Source organism: Eleutherodactylus coqui, chromosome 7 (genome assembly GCF_035609145.1).
Source record: "Eleutherodactylus coqui strain aEleCoq1 chromosome 7, aEleCoq1.hap1, whole genome shotgun sequence".
Lineage (NCBI taxonomy): Eukaryota > Metazoa > Chordata > Amphibia > Anura > Eleutherodactylidae > Eleutherodactylus > Eleutherodactylus coqui.
The window spans coordinates 98,245,744-98,268,678 of NC_089843.1; the positions used below are offsets into that span (position 1 = coordinate 98,245,744).

Genomic DNA, 22,935 nt, shown 5'->3' on the forward strand with positions numbered 1-22,935 from the left:
GACTTAAATATGCAACCATACCATCACACACAACAGTAGAACCTGAAACCACTCGCAGAAACTCGCCCCTCTAAAAGAAACAGAATGCGTGTAGAAAAAGGCAAATGCGGCGCAGGTAGTAGGGAACAGTCGGACAAAATCTTAAAAGATGCTCCCTTTACCCCCCCCCTCCCCCCCCCCCCCTACCCCCCAATTGACTTCCCTTCCTCCTTTCCCATCCCTGTCCTTTCACCTGTATATTGTAAAAAAAAAAAAATTATTTCGTATGGCATGTAATGTTCAACTATAATCTGTAACTATGATTCAGTGTAACAAACAAACAGTTGACCATTTTTCTTGTAAGCTTTCATTTGAATAAAATAAAGAATTAAAAAAAAAAAAAAAAAAAAAATAAGAGTACAAACACTAAATAGGAAATGTTTAAAAACATCCTAGGGCGATTTCACACGGTCGTATGTGCAACTACAGAGCCTAGTTGAGCATGAACGAGTGGGAAAGATAGGGCAAGTCCTATCTTTACCGTACTATTAACAGACGAGAATCCCGATAGTAAAAACGGAACCATTGGGATCAATGGTTTTGTTTTGTCTCGTTATGAGGCTGTGATTATCAAATATATGCCCATGTGTTAAAGCCCTTACTGGGAGAGGTTCATACCCTACAATAATAAAAGACTGACTAATAAGAGTTCATATAAAATCTTTAGCTTTATGGGCTGGATTTAATTCTAAACAATATTTTTCATGGGACAACCTCATTAAGTGAACATTATCATTTATGAGACGGGAGAAGTGAGGGTTTTTAATGCTTGTTCAGGGTGGAGGACACTTTATTTTTTACAGTTTTTACATCAATGCAAGATATGATCTGTGTGTTTCTTGCATGTCCCTGTATATAAATGACTGACTATGAACATGCTAAGAAGCCACAGGTCATAATTTCTCTTGTCCTCCCTTGCTCCAAGGAACCCTGTGATGTCACTAACGACATCACCAATTTCTATAGCAACCATTTCTAGAGAGCACTGCATTATTCTATGTTTTTATGGCAAAAAAAATATTTTTTTCAATTTTTCCAGTTACATTTTGAGACTGGTTTCACATTTCCATTGAAACCTTCAGTCGGAGGTTCTGCCACATATCAGGCTCAAAATACCAGAAGGAAAAGCAATGCATGCACCACTTTTTCTTCTGCCGAAAAGCCAGATGCCTAAGAGGAAACTGAATGGACCCCATTACAGTCAATGGGGTCCATTCTGGGCTTTTTGGTTCCATCCTTAGACGGGGCCCTTCGGCGGCAGGATTTACCTCCCCTGCTACCCGAACGGAAATGTGAAACCACCCTAACATGCAAAAAACCTTCAATTCATAGTTCAGACCCACTTCAGAAACAATGTGTATGGCATGAAAGACTTACAAAGGTACATATTTCTATTCAAGCTACAAAGGTATATATTTCTATTCAAGCTAGAAGCCTTTAATACCCGCTGGACAGCAACCTGTTGTTAGACAGTTGTCATACATTGAGATTAACTTTTCAATAGCTTCCAGAATACTCAGTGTTTGAATAATAGATGAAGTCTATATTAATTAGGGAAATAAGAACAACTTGGAACTGGCAAAAGTTACAACTGTGCAGCCGCTCAATGTTGAGTTCTTCAATAAAGTCGTATTAAATAACAACTTGAAGATGAAAGGTAGTATTATACTGTAATGTAATATTAATGAACACATATGAGGAATGTGTTGGTCGATATAGTCATGAAAATCAAAAGCACTAGTCCTTGACCACTACAAGCTATTAATATGGCACTAAGTAACTGCTGTTCAATACTTGTCCTAAGCTAACATAAACACACACGCACAGAGTACTGGGAAAAAGTTTTCGGCAAGTGTGGAAGAATGCTACAAAGTAAGAACGCTTTCAAAGATGGGAGTGTTAATAGTTTATTTATGTCAACTGACAAAAATGCTAAGTGAATTAACAAAACAGAAATTAAATCAAAATTAATATTTTGTGTGACCACTAGAGATGAGCGAGCACCAAAATGCTTGGGTGCTCGTTACTCGGGATGAAATTATCGTGATGCTCGAGGGTTCGTTTCGAGTAACAAACCCCATTGAAGTTAATGGGCGACTCGAGCATTTTTGTATATCGCCGATGCTCGCTAAGGTTTCCATTTGTGAAAATCGGGGCAATTCAAGAAAGTGATGGGAACGACACAGCAACGGATAGGGCAGGCGAGGGGCTACATGTTGGGCTGCATCTCAAGTTCCCAGGTCCCACTATTAAGCCACAATACCGGCAAGAGTGGGCCCCCCCCCCAACAACTTTTACTTCTGAAAAGCCCTCATTAGCAATGCATACCTTAGCTAAGCACCACACTACCTCCAACAAAGCACAATCACTGCTTGCATGACACTCTGCTGCCACTTCTCCTGGGTTACATGCTGCCGAACCCCCCCCCCCCCTGCACGACCCAGTGTCCACAGCGCACACCAAATTGTCCCTGCGCAGCCTTCAGCTGCCCTCATGCCACGCCACCCTCATGTCTATTTATAAGTGCGTCTGCCAGAGGAAAAGCAGGCACACACTGCAGAGGGTTGGCACGGCTAGGCAGCGACCCTCTTTAAAAGGGGCGGGGCGATAGCCCACAATGCTGTACAGAAGCAATGAGAAATATAATCCTGTGCCACCACCATCAGGAGCTGCACACGTGGGCATAGCAATGGGGAACCTATGTGCCACACACTATTCATTCTGTCAAGGTGTCTGCATGCCCCAGTCAGACCGCGGTTTTTTATAAATAGTCACAGGCAGGTACAACTCCGCAATGGGAATTCCGTGTGCACCCACAGCATGGGTGGCTCCCTGGAACCCACCGGCTGTACATTAATGTATCCCATTGCAGTGCTCATCACAGCTGAGGTAACGTCCGATTAAATGCAGGTGGGCTTTTGCCCACACTGCATGCCCAAACCTGACTGGGCTTTTTAATTCATAGACACAGGCAGGTACAACTCCCTATTGTGAAGTCCCTGTGGACCGACAGCATGGGTGGGTGCCAGGAAGCCACCGGCGGCACATAAATATATCCCATAGCATTGCCCATCACAGCTAAGGTAATGTCATGTTTAATGCAGGTGGGCTTCGGCCCACACTGCATGCCCCAGTCAGACTGGGGTTCTTTAGAAGTGGACACATGTAGTTACAACTCCATGTGGACTGACAGCATGGGTGGCTCCCTGGAACCCACCGGCGGTACATAAATATATCCCATTGCAGTGCCCAGCACAGCTGATGTAACGTCAGCTTTAATGCAGGTGGGCAAAAAATTAATTGGATTACACTGTAGGCGAGGGCCCCAAAAAATTGGTGTACCAGCAGTACTAATGTACCTCAGAAAAATTGCCCATGCCCAACCAAGAGGGCAGGTGAAACCCATTAATCGCTTTGGTTAATGTGGCTTAATTGGTAACTAGGCCTGGAGGCAGCCCAGTTAAAATAAAAATTGGTTCAGGTGCAAGTTTCAACGCTTTAATGAGCATTGAAACGTATAAAAATTGTCTAGAAAAATTATATGACTGAGCCTTGTGGGCCTAAGAAAAATTGCCCATTCGGCGTGATTACGTGAGGTTTCAGGAGGAGGAGCAGGAGGAGGAGGAGGAATATTATACACAGATTGATGAAGCTAAAAGGTCCACGTTTTTGATGGTGATAGAGAACGATGCTTCCATCCGCGGGTGCAGCCTACGTATTGCTTAGGTATCGCTGCTGTCTGCTGGTGAAGAAGAGAAGTCTGGGGAAATCCAGGCTTTGTTCATCTTGATGAGTGTAAGCCTGTCGGCACTGTCGGTTGACAGGCGGGTACGCTTATCTGTGATGATTCCCCCAGCCGCACTAAACACCCTCTCTGACAAGACGCTAGCCGCAGGACAAGCAAGCACCTCCAGGGCATACAGCGCGAGTTCAGGCCACGTGTCCAGCTTCGACACCCAGTAGTTGTAGGGAGCAGAGGCGTCACCGAGGACGGTCGTGCGATCGGCTATGTACTCCCTCACCATCCTTTTACAGTGCTCCCGCCAACTCAGCCTTGACTGGGGAGCGGTGACACAGTCTTGCTGGGGAGCCATAAAGCTGGCAAAGGCCTTGGAGAATGTTCCCCTGCCTGCGCTGTACATGCTGCCTGATCTCTGCGACTCCCCTGCTACCTGGCCCTCGGAACTGCGCCTTCTGCCACTAGCGCTGTCGGATGGGAAGTTTACCATCAGTTTGTCCACCAGCGCCCTGTGGTATAGCATCATTCTCGAACCCCTTTCCTCTTCGGGAATGAGAGTGGAAAGGTTCTCCTTATACCGTGGGTCGAGCAGTGTGTACACCCAGTAATCCGTAGTGGCCAGAATGCGTGTAACGCGAGGGTCACGAGAAGGTATCTTAACATGAAGTCAGCCATGTGTGCCAGGGTACCTGTACGCAACACATGGCTGTCCTCACTAGGAAGATCACTTTCAGGATCCTCCTCCTCCTCCTCCTCCGGCCATACACGCTGAAAGGATGACAGGCAAGCAGCATGTGTACCCTCAGCAGTGGGCCAAGCTGTCTCTTCCCCCTCCTCCTCATGCTCCTCCCCCTCCTCCTCCTCAACGCGCTGAGATATAGACAGGAGGGTGCTCTGACTATCCAGCGACATACTGTCTTCCCACGCCTCCGTTTCCGAGTGCAAAGCGTCTGCCTATATGCTTTGCAAGGAACTTCTCAAGAGGCATAGCAGAGGAATGGTGACGCTAATGATTGCAGCATCTCCGCTCAGCATCTGGGTAGACTCCTCAAAGTTTCCAAGGACCTGGCAGATGTCTGCCAACCAGGCCCACTCTTCTGTAAAGAATTGAGGAGGCTGACTCCCACTACGCCGCCCATGTTGGAGTTGGTATTCCACTATAGCTCTACGCTGCTCATAGAGCCTGGCCAACATGTGGAGCATAGAGTTCCACCGTGTGGGCACGTCGCACAGCAGTCGGTGCACTGGCAGATTAAACCGATGTTGCAGGGTCCGCAGGGTGGCAGCGTCCGTCTTGGAGCTGCGGAAATGTGCGCTGACCCGGCGCACCTTTCCGAGCAGGTATGACAAGTGTGGGTAGCTTTTCAGAAAGCGCTGAACCACCAAATTAAAGACATGGGCCAGGCATGGCACGTGCGTGAGGCTGCCGAGCTAGTTACGGCCGTTGTCACACATGACCATGCCCGACCATGCCCGGTTGGAGGCTCAGCGGCGCAAGCCAGCGGTCGGTCTGCTCTGTCAGACCCTGCAGCAGTTCGTGGGCCATGTGCCTCTTCTCTCCTAAGCTGAGTAGTTTCAGCACGGCCTGCTGACGCTTGCCCACCACTGTGCTGCCACGCCGCGCGACACCGACTGCTGGCGACGTGCTCCTGCTGCTGACACATCTTGATTGCGAGACAGAGGTTGCGTTGGAGGAGGAGGAGGGTGGTTTAGTGGAGGAAGCATACACCGCCGCAGATACCAGCACCGAGCTGGGGCCCGCAATTCTGGGGGTGGGTAGGACGTGAGCGATCCCAGGCTCTGACTCGGTCCCAGCCTCCACTAAATTCACCCAATGTGCCGTCAGGGAGATATAGTGACCCTGCTTGCCTGTGTTTGTCCATGTGTCCGTTGTTAAGTGGACCTTGGCAGTAACCGCGTTGGTGAGGGCGCGTACAATGTTGCAGGAGACGTGGTCGTGCAGGGCTGGGACGGCACATCGGGAAAAGTAGTGGCAACTGGGAACCGAGTAGCGCGGGGCCGCCGCCATCATGCTTTTGAAAGACTCTGTTTCCACAAGCCTATACAGCAGCATCTCCAGGCTGATCAATTTGGCAATGCGCACGTTTAACGCTTGAGCGTGTGGGTGCGTGGCGGCGTACTTGCGCTTGCGCTCAAATAGTGGCGCTAGCGACGTCTGGACGCTGCGCTGAGAGACATTGCTGGATGGGGCCGAGGACAGAGGAGGTGAGGGTGTGGGTGCAGGCCAGGAGACGGTAGTGCCTGTGTCCTCAGAGGGGGGTTGGATCTCAGTGGCAGGTTGGGGCACAGGGGGAGAGGCAGTGGTGCAAACCGGAGGCGGTGAACGGCCTTCGTCCCAACTTGTGGGGTGCTTGGCCATCATATGCCTGCGCATGCTGGTGGTGGTGGCTCCCCAGCTGATCTTGGCGCGACAAAGGTTGCACACCACTGTTCGTCGGTCGTCAGGCATCTCTGTGAAAAACTGCCACACCGTAGAGCACCTTGACCTCTGCAGGGTGGCATGGCGCGAGGGGGTGCTTTGGGAAACAGTTGGTGGATTATTCGGTCTGGCCCTGCCTCTACCCCTGGCCACCGCACTGGCTCGGCCTGTGCCCACACCCTGACTTGGGCCTCCGCGTCCTCGCCCGCGTCCACGTCCTCTAGGCCTACCCCTACCCCTCAGCATGGTGTATTACCAGTAGTGCAGAAACAGAACGCTGTAATTAAATGTGCCGCTTATTGGCCTGTGGTTGGAGGCTGACTTCGCTTACGGAACGCACAGCAGAGCCAGGAAATAATTTTGCGCAAGCCTGCTGTAACACTTAGCTGGCTGCGTATGAATTAGGAGGACAACTACACCCAGCACAGACCCAGTACACTGAGGACAGTCACAGGCAGCCCAAATAGATTTTTTTTCCCAAATGTTTTTGGAAAGGCTCACTGCCTATATTCAATAAATATATGTCTTCTGTCCCTGCCTCACCACCACTACTGGCCCTGGACTATGTATAATTACTGCAGGGTGCAATGCTCTGCACGGCCGATATACAAAAAAAAATAAAATGTGCAACACTGCAAAAAGCAGCCTCCACACTACTGCACACGGTTAGATGTGGCCCTAAGAAGGACCGTTGGGGTTCTTGAAGCCTAAAATAACTCCTAACGCTCTCCCTATAGCAGCTCCGGCACCAGCAGCACTGTCCCTGATCTCTGTCAGAATAAATCTGTGGCGAGCCGCGGGAGGGGCCGATTTATATACTCGGGTGACACCTGATCTCGCCAGCCACTCACTGCAGGGGGGTGGTATAGGGCTTGAACGTCGCAGGGGGAAGTTGTAATGCCTTCCCTGTCTTTCTATTGGCCAGAAAAGCGCGCTAACGTCTCAGAGATGAAAGTGAAAGTAACTCGAACATCGCGTGGTACTCGTCACGAGTAACGAGCATCTCGAACACGCTAATACTCGAACAAGTATCAAGCTCGGACGAGTACGTTCGCTCATCTCTAGTGACCACCCTTTGTCTTTAAAACAGCATCAATTCTTCTGGGTACGTTCACGCAAACGTTTTGCAAAAACTCTGCAGAAAAGTTGTTCCAAATATCCTGCAGAACTAACTACTGATGATTTGTGGATGTAGGCTTGCTCAAATCCTTCTGTCTCTCCATTTAATCCCACACAGACTTAATCATGTTGAGATCAGGGAAGTAAGCATTATGCGTCTTTCATCTGTTGCACTAAATTTTCTTGGCTGACCACTTTGTATACCTTTCGCAATGTTGCCTGTTTTTTTGTACTTCTTCAAAAGAGCTTGAACAGCATGCTTTGAAACCTCAGTCTGCTTAGAAGTCTTTGCCTGGAAGACAACTTGCTGATTTAGTATGACTACTTTGTGTCTTGTTGTTGTGCTCAGTCTTGTCATAGTGTATGACCTCTGACATGAAATTTACACAACCTCATCTTTGTAGCGTTTTGGCTGCTCCTTACCCAGTTTTATGCCTCTTAGGCTTTATTCACACAAGCGTATATCGGCCGCGCTTTCATGCCAGGCCAATATATGCTGCCCATCTGATGCATTGGTTTACAATGCATCAGTTCAGATGGGCGTATATACCGCGGCGTAAAAAAGCGCCCGGCTGGTCAAGATAGCACATACATGCGCATTTCGGCCGGGTGCTTTTATGTCGGCCAGGAAAGATGGTTCAGGAAATATCTTCCTGGCTGGAATCCAGCTGCAGCTCCATAGACTCCTATGGGAGCCTATGGTAGCTGCCGGAGAGGAGAGATGGAAGGGAGTTTAGCAGCGTGTCTGCTAAACTCCCACCCCCTTTCCTCCTTCCTTCCGCCCCTTGCCGGCTGTTTGCAATAGGAGGGGGCGTGACGGGAGCTAGTTGCTAAGCCATCCTGTCCCCTCCCATTGCTGGCAGGTGACAAGGGGCGGAAATGGGGCAGGAGCTTAGTACATTAGCTCCCTCCCCATCCTGCTCTCTTCCCTTGCTGAGGGGGCGGAAAGGGGGAGGCAGTTGAGCAGAGCTAAACTGTTTCTCACCACCCAACAGCAATCCGGGCTCAGTGTATACTCATTGGACCCATTCACGTGATTTTCGATCACGCTGTGGTCGTGACACAGACAACCGATAATTGCTACGCTTGTGTGAATGAGGCCTTATACAGTTGTTTCTGTTTCAGTGGTCAAAGAGAAAGAAATCCGAAGAGCAGAATTTCCGGGTTCCTTACTTTTTTTTAAAAGAGATGAACAACCATGTGGCTAAAGCTGCTGTTTATTCAATCGGATATAATTGGTGCACCTTAATTAACCAGCTACGGATTGTTGGGCACTGTGAAGTCTTTCAAAGAGAAGGTAGCTATGCGTTTTGCTAAAAAAATATATTACCTTCCAAGGCATAAACCTCTGTCGCCATTGGTCTGACCTAGTGAAAACAAACTACGTACCCCTACCTACAGTCTTTCATGGATATTCTCTCATCTTGGACTGGCCATTTTAGCTCATGGATAGGTAGAAAAAGAAAACTCCAAATTTAATTATCTCTTTAAAATGCTTCCTATATCAGTTCCCCTTTCGTTTTTTCTACAAATGTTAAATCCCTGCTATACAATTTTTTATATGGAATAAAAGGTGCCCTAAAGTCAGCTCCTCCACGTTGGCCTTGCCAAAACCTCAGGGAGGTATGGGAGCCCCCAACCTTCTTCTGTATTACCATGCCTTTCACCTTATGAGGACTGCAAATTAGATACGCATGCCCAGTAACAAGCTTTGGCCAGTATTGGAGCAAGACTCTGTATTTTATTTTTTGACATTCACCGTGCGGGATAAATAATGTGTTATGGCTCAGGCACACGGGCGCATTGGCGCCCGTGTTACTGCAGGTAGCAGACGGTCGTACCTGAAGACGGACGTCTCTCTGCAGCGCCGCAGGAAAGAACATGTGACCGGCTTCATTGCCGGTCATGTGTTCTTTCATCAGCGCTGCAGAGAGACGTCCGTCTTCAGGTACAGCCGTCTTCTAAGTGTCAGTCACACGGGCGCATCTGCGTCGGTGTACGGGTGCCGATGCGCCCATGTGACTGAGCCCTTACTTTGATAGATCAGACTGTTATTGACGCAGGAATACCAAATATATTTTTGTTTTTTTATTTTAGATTTTTTTCAAATAAAAATATGGGAAAAGTGGTGGGGTTAAACTGTTATTACTTTAAAAAAAATAAAACGCTTTAAAACTCATTTTTACATTTTTTCCTTATGTCCTCAAAGGGGACTGTTCAGGATCCCTGGACTGCAATCAGAATTGATGACAGCATTTAAATGGTTAGCAGCCACAATCAGCGTGAGCGCGGATCTTGGCCATTGTGGGATGGTGTCAGTTGTCAAAAATGACACAATGGCTTCATAGGAATAATAAGTACCAGTACATGCAATGCGATATAAGATGATAACTCTAATACTATCTGCATGGCAACTTAGTAAGGAGCAGCTTCAACTCCTCCATGAATCTTTCTCCAAGCTTACTGTTTAGTAGCAATTCCATCCCAAAAGATTTATTCTAGAGAATAGTAGTTATCTCTTGCTTCCAATGCACCTACGAGTATGGTGTAGGCCCATGAATGGTGGAGGATGCGGGCACATGCCCCTTTTCTTCACCCTTTAATCTAATACTGTATATAGTAAATTATATACAGTATTAGATAGTATGCCTTCTACTGTTATTATAAGATTACAGGTCACCAAAACATTTCAAACTATATAAAAACACAAGGCCACAGTCTACAGAAGCCCAAGGTGCCTTCTAAGATTCTTAGTAATTTCTAGTATGAGGTATATTGTTTCTTATAGTATACACATTAGCTGCTGCAGTATCTCTTCTTGAAGTAGCAGAAGCTACAGGTCAATCGCTGACTGAATAACATAACTGTCATAAAGTGAGGGTAGGAAGGAGTGTGTTATAGCACCAGCTAGAGAGGGAACCCACACAATGCCTGTCCGTTATGCAAGGTCAGCCAGTGTACCAACTATAGTGTGCCCTACATACAGTGCCATCCCCTTACACTGTGCTAACAACAACATGCCCCCAAATGGCGGCCAAAGAGTTGCCCTACTGCCAGCCACAACACCCTACGAGATAACAAATACGATGTGCCCTATCAGTAACCACAATACTCCCAGCTCCAGCCGTAATTAATGCGCACAATCTGTTTTAAGTCTCAAAGACCAGTTCAATTACACAAGTTAGGCCCAATGTCCACAAGTGGATTTTAATTTAAAAATCTGTGCGTGTCTACCGCGCGGGAGATCCGCAGATCTAGGAGCCCATAGGTATGCATTAGCATCTGCAGGGCAATTTAAAGCATGCGGATTTGATTTTTTTTTTCCCAGCGTGCGCATCACACGCGTGAGAAGAAATCGCAGTATGTTCCATTTTTCTGTGGATCCCACAGGGACGGCTTCCATTGAAGTCATTAAGGACAGGCAGCGCCCATCTTGACTTCAGTAACTTATGGCTTTCTACTACACCATTCTGCAGCATGTGAGGTGTATAGCCCTAGGTACCAAATTTTAAAGGGGTTGTCCAAGTTATAGATCCTGTGTAAAAAGCATTCACAATCCAGGAATAGCCCTAAACTCACCCCTTTCCGCTCCCACTGTGTCCCACAGCGCCACTCGGTCATCCACTCCAGTGTTTGTTTGCTGGCTGCAGTCCTGCCTGGTTTACGGGATGTTATGGCACTGTGGCCAATAAGAGAGCCCAGCGATCAATCATCGAGCTCTGCTATTGGCTGCAGCACCTGTGACATCCCATAAACAGGTGCTGCAGCCTGCAATATCAGAGAGGAGACCTTGGACGGCGCTGTGAGACTCAGCGGGAGTGGGGAGAGGGCAGTATAAGCCTATTTGTTATGTCACTGCATGGTGAATGCATTTCACACAATATCTACAACTCAGACAACCCCTTTAATAATGCAAAGACATCCTTAGTGCAAATAACAGAGGGGCATGAGGAAATGAAGACATAATGAGACATACAGTAGAGAAGTGACCCGCACACCCCACTTACAATCCGGTAATACTGGGAAGAAATGCTGCATTGGAATAATTATAATAACAATCGCATCAGTTTCTGCTCCATGACGACTGATATATGAAACTCTCAGTGTTATGATTCTTTTATGGTAATATTATTGGACTAACCGTTCTGTAGAGCCTTATCCACATCTGCAGGGGGCCTCCAGTATGATTTGGGCTGTTAAACTTCATTATAGGAGTCAAATCAGAATGCCGAAAGTGCCAAACTCAGCACATGCCAGGGCCCTATTGGCTATAATGGGGTCCATTTAGCTTTTGGCATGCTGCCTGAAATTTTCCCAAATGAAACATTACGACATGCTGTAATATTTTGTCCAGGATTTCATGACAGATTTGCGCCAAAGAATGGAAATGGAACTTCCAGTGCAGATATAAGCATGGTCAACACCACTGCCAATCCCTAAAGCAGACAAATGTTGCAACCCTAAAAACTGACATCAAGGGCTCCTGCACACTGGCGAGAGTGATATCGGGCCGATATCGCCCTCGCAATCCTTCTGAAAACCCCTGGATGCTAAATGTTTTCACATGGAAACAGCCTCGCATCCCTGAGGGGGCTCCCTACAGCCGCGGCAGCAGATCGCAATGTTCTCCTACTGTTTTCATTGCGGCCGATCCCATGGAGAACATGTGGAAACCGCTGGATGCAACAGCCGCAAATCACTGTGAGACTGAAGGAATCCCCCGCTGCAGCTGTCATAGCCATGGCAGGGGATGGCGATCAACTTCCATTGAATTAAATGGGGCCGACACTGCGGCCCCATTGAAAACAATGGTTGATATCACAAAAAGAAAGCAGATGCTGCGATTTTTTTACGCAGCATCGCAGGAGTGAAAACATCGCAAATAAGAATGAAACCATTGAAAATGGGAAAATCGTGCAATTGTCTCACCAGTGTAAAGCTGGCCTTATGGCTTAAACACATGAATATGTTTTTCTCCTGTTATGTGGACTGATTGCAATGGTTTCGTTTACACTATCAGGATTCTCGCCCATTAATTGCATGGTGCGATAAAAGGTACGACTTGCCCTATCTTTCCTGTACGCAGTTAATACTACGTGCGGAAAAGATAGGGCAGAACCTATCTTCTCTCTATTTTTTAAACTCCTGGCACTTAGTTTGAAAAGACTGATAAGGGTAAAAAAAAAACATTCATGCGCAAGTGAATAGCGGCGAGAGTACTTGTGCATACGGCTGCCTAAAAATGCCCTAAATGGGTTCACACATACAATTTCGGTTCAGATTTTGCTGTTTTTTTCTTTTGTTTTTTTGAGCCAATGCCAGAAGGGCATCCCAGAGGAACAGAAAAACTTGTATATTTCCACTCTTGTGTATCTACCTGTATTTTGTACAAAAACTGCGCCATAAACTATATGTGTGGATCCAGCCAGAGGCATAACTTGAAGCTCCCGGGCCCCGATGCAAAACTTGTAACAGGGCACCCAACTATAATGCCTTACTCATCGTACTGGGTTCCCTATATGGAGAAGAGAGGCCTTATGGGCCCCCTAAGGCTCCTGGGCCCGGGGGCAACCGCATCCCCTGCATCCTCTATACTTACGCCCCTGGATCCAGCCCTAGGCCATTTTCAGACTAATGTATTTTTACTCCATATTTAGTCCATGGTTTGTGGATCATAATACCCGGCTATTGTAAATCCATGTTTTAAAAAAGCAGAATGCGCTACGTTTGTCTGGTTTTGTCTCCGTATTCGCACTTATACTTTATTATTTTCTATTTCGCAAAAAGGATCCATATTTAGCCAGTAGTAAAGTAAACCAATTTACATAAGGAGGCAAATACAGGTGAAATACTGATAACATACGGTTGTAATGCTATCTGTAAAACATCCTTATTAAAGATCCACATTAAGGCCATGTGACAATACACTCATCTGTAATTGGCCATACAATGAATGGAAACCTAATAATACATTAACAAATGCATTTATATAGGAAAAATCCAATGAGCATTCACATTAAATAATCAGAATTTTTATACAAAAAAGCAACAAAAATGTTACAGTTGACCCTTCTGTATTAAGCATTAGGATTGGTCAGTAACATACAAACTCTGGTGATCATTCATAGGGATTTGTAAACCAGCACTCTATTTGGTATTTATCTATACCGTATTGTATATGGCCACATATGATTTCTAGTGACTCGGAAGCATCATCATGCCAGAGATCTGACAGCAGGAGGAATGACAGGCAGAGAACAACCCAATGTAACAATCCTTAGAATAATCCGGTGAGCACAGGGCAGTGGGTGCTGTCACTTACCCAATGACCACAAGCTGAGTGTCAGGGCTGAGATTGTGCGGCTGCTGGCGAGATGCCCTCACTCTGCAGGAGTGGGCAGCAGTTGGCATTGATACAGACAGGTTCCCGGTCGGGCACAATGGAAGGCAGCGCTCATGTCCCTCTGAAGTGATGAGAGTGCCGACAAGCCCCGGCTGCCCCTCCCGGCGTCAGTGCTGCAGGAGGGTTATTTACAGGCTGAGGGTGGGATTAACTAATACCCTGCTATATTCAGCATCCATGTTGGCTCCGGCACAATGGGTGGAGTGGGGGTGGTGGTGGTGCCAGGGTGCCCTCACTACACATCAGCACAGGTACCAACCACCTCCTCATCTCTGCCAGCTCCAGTCTTATAGATGCACATGACAGGCGGCATTAACCCCTTCCCTCCTGCAGCACTGACGCCGGGAGGGGCAGCCTGGGCTTGTCCGCACTCTCATCACTTCAGAGGGACATGAGCGCTGCCTTACATCTATCGATCTATCTAATTATCTCATATCTATCTATGTCATATCTATCTATCTATCTATCTATCTATCTATCTATCTATCTATCTATCTATCTATCTCATATCTATCTATCTATCTATCTATCTATCTATCTATCTATCTATGTCATATCTATCTATCTATCTATCTCATATCTATCTCATATCTATCTCATATCTATCTATCTGTCTATCTATCTATCTATCTATCTGTCTCATATCTATCTATCTATCTATCTATCTATCTATCTATCTATGTCATATCTATCTATCTATGTCATATCTATCTATCTATCTATCTATCTATCTCATATCTATCTATCTATCTATCTATCTCATATCTATCTATCTCTCTATCTATCTCATATCTATCTCATATCTATCTATCTATCTATCTCATATCTATCTATCTGTCTCATATCTATCTATCTATCTATCTATCTATCTATCTATCTATCTATGTCATATCTATCTATCTATGTCATATCTATCTATCTATCTATCTCATATCTATCTATCTATCTATCTATCTATCTATCTATCTATCTCATATCTATCTATCTGTCTATCTATCTATCTATCTATCTCATATCTATCTATCTATCTATCTATGTCATATCTATCTATCTATCTATCTATCTATCTATCTATGTCATATCTATCTATCTATCTATCTATCTATCTATCTATCTATCTATCTCATATCTATCTCATATCTATCTATCTGTCTCATATCTATCTATCTATCTATCTATCTATCTATCTATCTATCTATCTATCTATCTATCTATCTATGTCATATCTATCTATCTATCTATCTATCTATCTATCTATCTCATATCTATCTATCTATCTATCTATCTATCTATCTATCTATCTATCTCATATCTATCTATCTCTCTATCTATCTCATATCTATCTCATATCTATCTATCTATCTATCTATCTATCTCATATCTATCTATCTGTCTCATATCTATCTATCTATCTATCTATCTATCTATCTATGTCATATCTATCTATCTATGTCATATCTATCTATCTATCTATCTATCTCATATCTATCTATCTATCTCATATCTATCTATCTGTCTATCTATCTATCTATCTCATATCTATCTATCTATCTATGTCATATCTATCTATCTATCTATCTATCTATCTATCTATCTATCTATCTATGTCATATCTATCTATCTATCTATCTCATATCTATCTCATATCTATCTATCTGTCTCATATCTATCTATCTATCTATCTATCTATCTATCTATCTATCTATCTATCTATCTATCTATCTATGTCATATCTATCTATCTATCTATCTCATATCTATCTATCTCATATCTATCTCATATCTATCTATATCATATCTATCTATCTCATATCTATCTCATATCTATCTATCTATCTATCTCATATCTATCTATCTATCTATCTATCTATCTATCTATCTATCTATCTATCTATCTATCTATCTCATATCTATCTATCTGTCTCATATCTATCTATCTATCTATCTATCTCATATCTATCTATCTATCTATCTATCTATCTATCTATCTATCTATCTATCTATCTATCTATCTATCTATCTATCTATCTAATATCTATCTATCTATCTATGTCATATCTATCTATCTATGTCATATCTATCTATCTCATATCTATGTCATATCTATCTATCTATCTATCTATCTATCTAGTGGGGTATTAGTTAATCTCACCCTCAGGGTGCGTTCACACGAGCGCATAAACGGCGCATTTTTGCGCCCAATCGTATAAACGTGACCATCTGAGGCATTGGTTTCCAATGTATTCGTTCGCACGGGCGATTTTACGGCGCGTAAAAACGGCAACCCGAAAAAAAAACGGAACACATGCGACCAAAATACGCGCCAACACATATTCGATGGCCGAAAAGATAGTTTGCAAAGTAGGAACAAACGATAATACGCTTTCTAGCTCTGGTCATGATCGCCGAAAAACGTTCTTTCCGGCGATTAAACGCTGCGCACGTGCGAACGTAAATACGCCTACGCTCGTGTGACCGCGCCCTAAGTCTGTAAATAATAGACCAGGCGGGCAGATTGTACACTGTAGGTGAAATACCATCTTTACATTACAACATCTCATGTTTACGTACAAAGCCGCAAAATGGAAACAATGTATATATCATCTTACCATATAGGAAAGACCCTTAAAGAGGCATATAGAGTATGTAACAATGGCTGTTATGTCTATGGCGCTAAAATAATTGGCTCCCTCCAATGGAAATAAGGTGCAACAGTAAGAAAAGAAAAAAAAAAAAAATATATATATATATATATATACATTGCATTTGCAAATGTGTTCAATAGCGTTTTTTTAATGCACCCGTTCATTACAATGAGTGATGAGGTGCATTAATAAGTGCTGTAACGCACGAAAACAGAGCAGACAGCGTTCAAAAAATTCCGGGTTCAAACGCTCGTCTGAGAAGCCCCATTAAAATCAATGGAGGCTCTTAAAGGGGTTGTCTCGCGAAAGCAAGTGGGTCTATACACTTCTGTATGGCCATATTAATGCACTTTGTAATATACATCGTGCATTAAATATGAGCCATACAGAAGTTATTCACTTACCTGCTCCGTTGCTAGCGTCCCCGTTGCCATGGTTCCGTCTAACTTCGGTGTCTTCTTGCTTTTTTAGACGCGCTTGCGCAGATGGATCTTCTCCCTTCGGCTGGTCTTGGAAGCATCAGCGTTTTGGCTCCGCCCCCTTGTACGCGTCATCGCGTAGCTCCGCCCCCATGACGTGTGGAATCGCCACGTGACGGGGCGGAGCTACGCGATGATGCGTACAAGGGGGCGGAGCCAAAACGCCGATGCTTCCAAGACCAGCCGAAGGGAGAAGATCCATCTGCGCAAGCGCGTCTAAAAAAGCAAGAAGACACCGAAGTTAGACGGAACCATGGCAACGGGGACGCTAGCAACGGAGCAGGTAAGTGAATAACTTCTGTATGGCTCATATTTAATGCACGATGTATATTACAAAGTGCATTAATATGGCCATACAGAAGTGTATAGACCCACTTGCTTTCGCGAGACAACCCCTTTAACAGTGTTTAGTGCTGTATTTAAAACACCACGGTAAACACTTCAAAAAGCGATGCGTGTGACAGTGGCCTACATGTGTGAACTACAGACCGCTGTATATACCATTGCAGACTTTATTTTGTTTAAAATCTCCAAAACCCTCCACAGATTACCTGCAAATGCCCCATCGTGCCGCTATATGGTCAGTTGCACTTCACTGGTCTTTTTGTATGATTCCTGTCTCTTCACCCTTAGGCCACTCTCACATATCCATTTTTACCGCGATTAACGTGGTGTTTTGAACCCCGCGCTAATTGCAGTATAACAATGCCCTTGATTTCAACAGTACCTCTCAGACATGTGCTTGAACGCGATTTTCAAGCGCTGTCTGCTCCATTTTCCAGCGATTAACACACCTCATCACCCATCGCAATGATAGAGTACATTAAAAACCGCTGTCATATACAGTAACTTGCGTCTGAAAACGATGGTAAAATTGCAGTGTTTTGCCAGGCTTGTGTGTGAGAGTGGCCTAAGGGCTAGTAGCCTAAGGGTAATGTCCAAGGGAGTTTTTACGCAGCGTATTACATGCACATTTAGCCATATGTTGCCAGCTCTCTGCCGTAAACCCAATATCTACAAACGGCCATGGGCATGAGGCCTAAGACATACACGTTTTGAGGATTCAGTGACACCCATATTGCTGCTCCTCTTCAGGTAGTCTCCACAACTGTCATGGTATGAGCTATTCTTCTTGAATGCCATTATTGTGCAGGCACTGCTACCGGATCTGGCCTGCACACAAGTAATATACTAACTGTGGAATATCTTCAAGATGGTAGTACTGTGAACACTAGAATATGGAACAATTCAGTGGAGCTATCAGGATCACTAGGTTTGGGCATTCAACTATGGATAGTTTTGGATGTGTGGCCAGACTGGTATAATGTGGGACATATGTCTGAGAAGACTATCCGCAGTGTATGCCTCTCAAGCTCTTGATCCCGTTAGGGCTTAAACAGATGGGCGTTATTCAGTCCCGTTAGGCAGCCGTGATAATTATTGATTTCAATAGTTTCATTTTCACTAGAGGTATTTTCACCCATTAATAGTACATGCGAGAAGAGATAGGGCAGGACTTATCTTCTTGCTTTTTTTATTTTCCAACCTGAGTTTGAAAGGTAAAAAAAAAAACATTTTTAGGGTGACTACCCACTAGTGTTGCCGTTTTTCGTGCGTGGAAAACGCAGCGATTTTGCAGTTGCGCATTTGCATTTTTCGTTGCGTTTTTCTGGCTGTAATTTCGCAGCACATCACTGCTTGAAGCGTTGAGTTTTTACAGCCCTCCATTGACAATCATGGGTGCATTATGAGAAAAATAAGGAGACATATGCAACTGACAGTTGCTATCTGAAAAAGCGTAACGAAACGCAAAAAACAACGCAGATGGACAAGAACACATTATATACCAATGGCTCTGTAGAAAAAACGCAAAAAGCAATTTGGCATCGCAGGAAAAAAAAACCGCTAGTGGGTAGTCACCCTTACCTTGTTTAGGTGCAACTTCACTCTGCAGCAGCGAGCATAGGTGCGCATACACCCATCTGAAGAACCCCTTAGCCACAAAGCATAGCTGGCCAGCCTTGGCATATATTTAATATAAAGTAAATGCTGCTGTTATGACCACGATTGGCTGTGCATCAGCCTCAGCTACGCTAATGACAGTATTTCTATGGAAAATACAGCAATGCTACAATCCTTTTAAAAATGATAAGACTTCAAACCAAAGCATATAATACAGCACATCCCCCAAGCAGCAGGAAAACGGCAGTTCGTCATCTTTGACCTACATTTTGGCTTAAAATCAGGGGCATAACTATAATAAGTACAGAAGATGTGGATGCACCTAGACCCGGAGCTATAGGGGGTCCACAATGTCTCTCCCCCATATAAGGAGACCAGTACTGTAGATTAGGCATTATAGCTGGGGTTCCTATTACACAATTTTGCACTGGGGCCCAAAAATTTCAAATCTCTGTTTAAAGTCTTCTACAGTACAGGAACCATAGGACATTGCCCACCCAAGAACTAAGCAGGAACTATTGTTACCATAATAAAAGTATCAAATTTATATATATATATATATATATATATATATATATATATATATCACCAAATTTTTCATATAGGTAAATTATGCACTTCCAAATGTGTTACACCAAGTCTCAGCTCTCTAGGACCTACCGTTCTCTTTGTTTTGTTTCAACAGTATTTATTGGGTTTCAGTTTTTTTCATAATAAACAATAACAAGTAAACAGATTCAATATCTCAGAAATACAATTCTAACATTTCAATAGATATATGGTTCATATCATTAATTAAGAAGGGTAAGGGATGAAAATAACATCTATTGATCTAAACACAAGAGTAAATAGGAAAGCTGGGTAAATAACTAGTACCAGGTAAAACAAAGAAAAGAGTTGTAGACATAGGTCCAACAGGTTCTCAAATATCCGACAGGAGTGTAGGATTCTACCAGATTGGAAAATATATAACTGATTGCAAGGACCTACAATTCTCCACATATATAAAAAAAAAAAAAAAAAAAACGGACCAATCTGCACCAACCTTATCACATAAGTAAATGAAGTGCTTCTGATAGTTTAAGATCGGGTTTCAGCTCTATAAGGCCTGCCGTTCGCAACAAATTTTCAAGAAATCAAAATCAAAATGCAAATATTAAAGGGGAATGTCCAGGTACTGGGCATCCTGACTTCAATAGGACCCCAGTATTAAAATACTAAGGTGAGCTTACCCCTCTGCAGCTGTCAGGATCCAGTGTTGCAGTCCCGCTGTGGTCCTGGTGATTGCTATGACAGGTGATGTCACAGGAAATAAGGTGACTGCTGAAGTCATGGAGAGGCTGCAGTGTCACTTTACTAAACTCCTGGTATCATGGTGCTTAGAATGTGAGCGCCAATGCAAAGAGAATGAGTGATGGCGCTGCAGCCTTTTGTTGGCTGCAGCGGTCCCCTGATTTCCTATGACATTATTTGCTACAGCAATCATTGGTACCACAGCAGGACTGCAACAAGAATGGGTGAGTATGCGTCACTTTATTATTTTAATACAGGGTATCCTGTAGAAGCTGGGTTGTTCAGCGTATTCCCGCTGTGAGCCCGGCTGATGAAACCTGCGTACCTGCTATTACTAAAATAAGGCAGATGGAATTTGCATATTACCCAGAGGAGTGTGCATGGCCATTTGAGTCTCCTCACTCACCGTCTAGGTGCTCTCCCTAAGGAGAAAAGATAGCGTTTCTGACCCCTGCTATCACTGTATTGTAAATTGCCATGCTGGCTCAGAGGCGGTCATGTGCAGTACAATTATTTTTTTGGTTTATTTGTATTTATAGTGACCTCACTTCGTGATGATGTGGATAACCAGCGAGTTTGACAGCTTCCATTGACATCAGTGGAGGTTGTCTGTTTGGATTCCGCGGCAAGACATACCATTTGTATCCGCGAGTATGAATGAAAAAGCGAAAATGCATGCCTTTCAATGCTCGCGTTTTACTGTGGATCTCCTGCACGGACGTCAGTTGTGGAATTTGAAACCCAAATCTGCCCGTGTGTGCCCGGCCTTCAGGAACGGACTGTACTGTGTTATGTTTATTGTTTTGGCTTCAAATCAGTAGCAAAAAGTTTTTACCCCCCACGCACAAACAGAAAACAGTTACACAAAATAGACCTGTGTAAAATCGGGTCATTCTACTAGACCACAATATATCTTAGAATTGTTACTTTCCATCACTGTGCATGATTGCCTTTTACCGCTGTCCCTGGCATTGGGAAGTGATGTTTCTCGCTGAAGAAATAATGAGTCTGCAGTTTTCTTGGAATGCTGAGTAACCCTCAATTACGCTAGTGACAACATAGAAAGTGTCTGGAGACATATTGTACTGTATGTACAGAAGGAACTAATTGCTGCAACGTCCTGTATCAGCCTCTGGAGGAATGGCACAGATGTTAACCAAGCAGACATGGATATCCTGCGCCCTTTGTGGTTTCAGAAAAGCAAGGCTCAAGGTCATGTTGCAAATGGAAGTATTCTAGCAATTCTTCTTCTTTCAGATTTGTTGATCGTAGACATAAACTGTAAATAATAGTGATCTAATGCTGCAGTCTGTTCATTTCTAAACACCCATAAACAATTTGTCAAGGCATATTGTACAGCTGCTGTCAGGCTCTCATGAAGACAAACGTTAGTAATCCGTCCGAAAGCAATCGGCTTTACCTGAAACCATTGCTACTCGAGCTAATTATTTCCATAGGAATCAGTGTAAATCCAATTAATTCGTTCTAGACATTCCAAAAAACACACCAAACCCCATTTCATGGAGAATAAATATGGTCTTTATTACCAAAAACAATAATAAATGAATGTAAAAGACTACTATAAAGAATAACTGAACATTTAACATGTTATTGAACATGTTACTGTGTGTTACCTGCGGTGTTACATAGGACTGCAGGTTACATCTACTATATCATCTGTCCTCAGTGTTATCACTGTGTTCTCTGTGCCGTTAAATAGGATGGCAGGTGACATGCTCTGTAGTACAGTACATTATCTGTCCTCAGCGTTATCACTGTGTTCTCTGTGCCGTTACATGGGACTGCAGGTGACATGTTCTGTATTACAGTACATCATCTGTCCTCAGTGTTATCACTGTGTTCTCTGTGCTGTTACATAGGACTGCAGGTAACAACATTATCTGTCCTCAGCCTTACTACTGTGTTCTCTGTGCTGTTACATAGGAGTGTAGTTGTACAGTACTAGTGTATTACCCATTGCCGTTGATGGAGAAGAGTGGGTTGCATTAGCAGTAGGAGGAGGAGACGCCGAGCAGGAGATCACGTGGGTTCAACAGCAATGTCACGTGGGCCGGTACACGTTGGTGTTATTAGAGACAACCAATTTTGGCTGAAAAAAACTGGCCTTACTTAAAATAGTCCTTAAAGGGGTTGTCCCGCGCCGAAACGGGGTTTTTTTTTTTTTTAAAACCCCCCCCCCCCCCGTTCGGCGCGAGACAACCCCGATGCAGGGGTTAAAAAAACAACCCCCACAGTGCTTACCTGAATCCCGGCGGTCCGGCGTCTTCATACTCACCTGCTGAAGATGGCCGCCGGGATCCTCTGTCTCCATGGACCGCAGGGCTTCTGTGCGGTCCATTGCCGATTCCAGCCTCCTGATTGGCTGGAATCGGCACGTGACGGGGCGGAGCTACACGGAGCTACACGGAGCCCCATAGAGAAGAGGAGAAGACCCGGACTGCGCAAGCGCGGCTAATTTGGCCATCGGAGGGCGAAAATTAGTCGGCACCATGGAGACGAGGACGCCAGCAACGGAGCAGGTAAGTATAAAACTTTTTATAACTTCTGTATGGCTCATAATTAATGCACAATGTACATTACAAAGTGCATTATTATGGCCATACAGAAGTGTATAGACCCACTTGCTGCCTCGGGACAACCCCTTTAATAGATATCAATGCTATTAGAGGTTTTACTGTATATGTTAATGTCCATGTGGTTTTTACAGGTAAAACAGTGAAGACATCAACAAGCACTTACGCAGTTTTGCTGCAAACGACACAGTTTTTGGCTGCACCTCAACTAGATGGCAGCCAG

General features: G+C 44.3%; 1 protein-coding gene across 2 annotated transcripts in view; it reads right to left on the reverse strand.

Annotated features, from left to right (window-relative positions):
* The window catches only part of FAM149A (family with sequence similarity 149 member A), a 97,284-nt gene that overhangs the window by 35,595 nt on the left and 38,754 nt on the right, over positions 1 to 22,935 (reverse strand). The window contains exon 1 of one of the 2 annotated variants that reach the window (XM_066573430.1): positions 13,660 to 13,760. The exons of the other annotated variant lie outside the window; for it this stretch is intronic. Within the exon in view, the coding sequence (XP_066429527.1) occupies positions 13,660 to 13,748 (89 nt within the window). The 5' untranslated portion in view covers positions 13,749 to 13,760. Of the gene's footprint in view, positions 1 to 13,659; positions 13,761 to 22,935 lie in introns of those variants that run through there. 2 annotated transcript variants of the gene reach the window in all.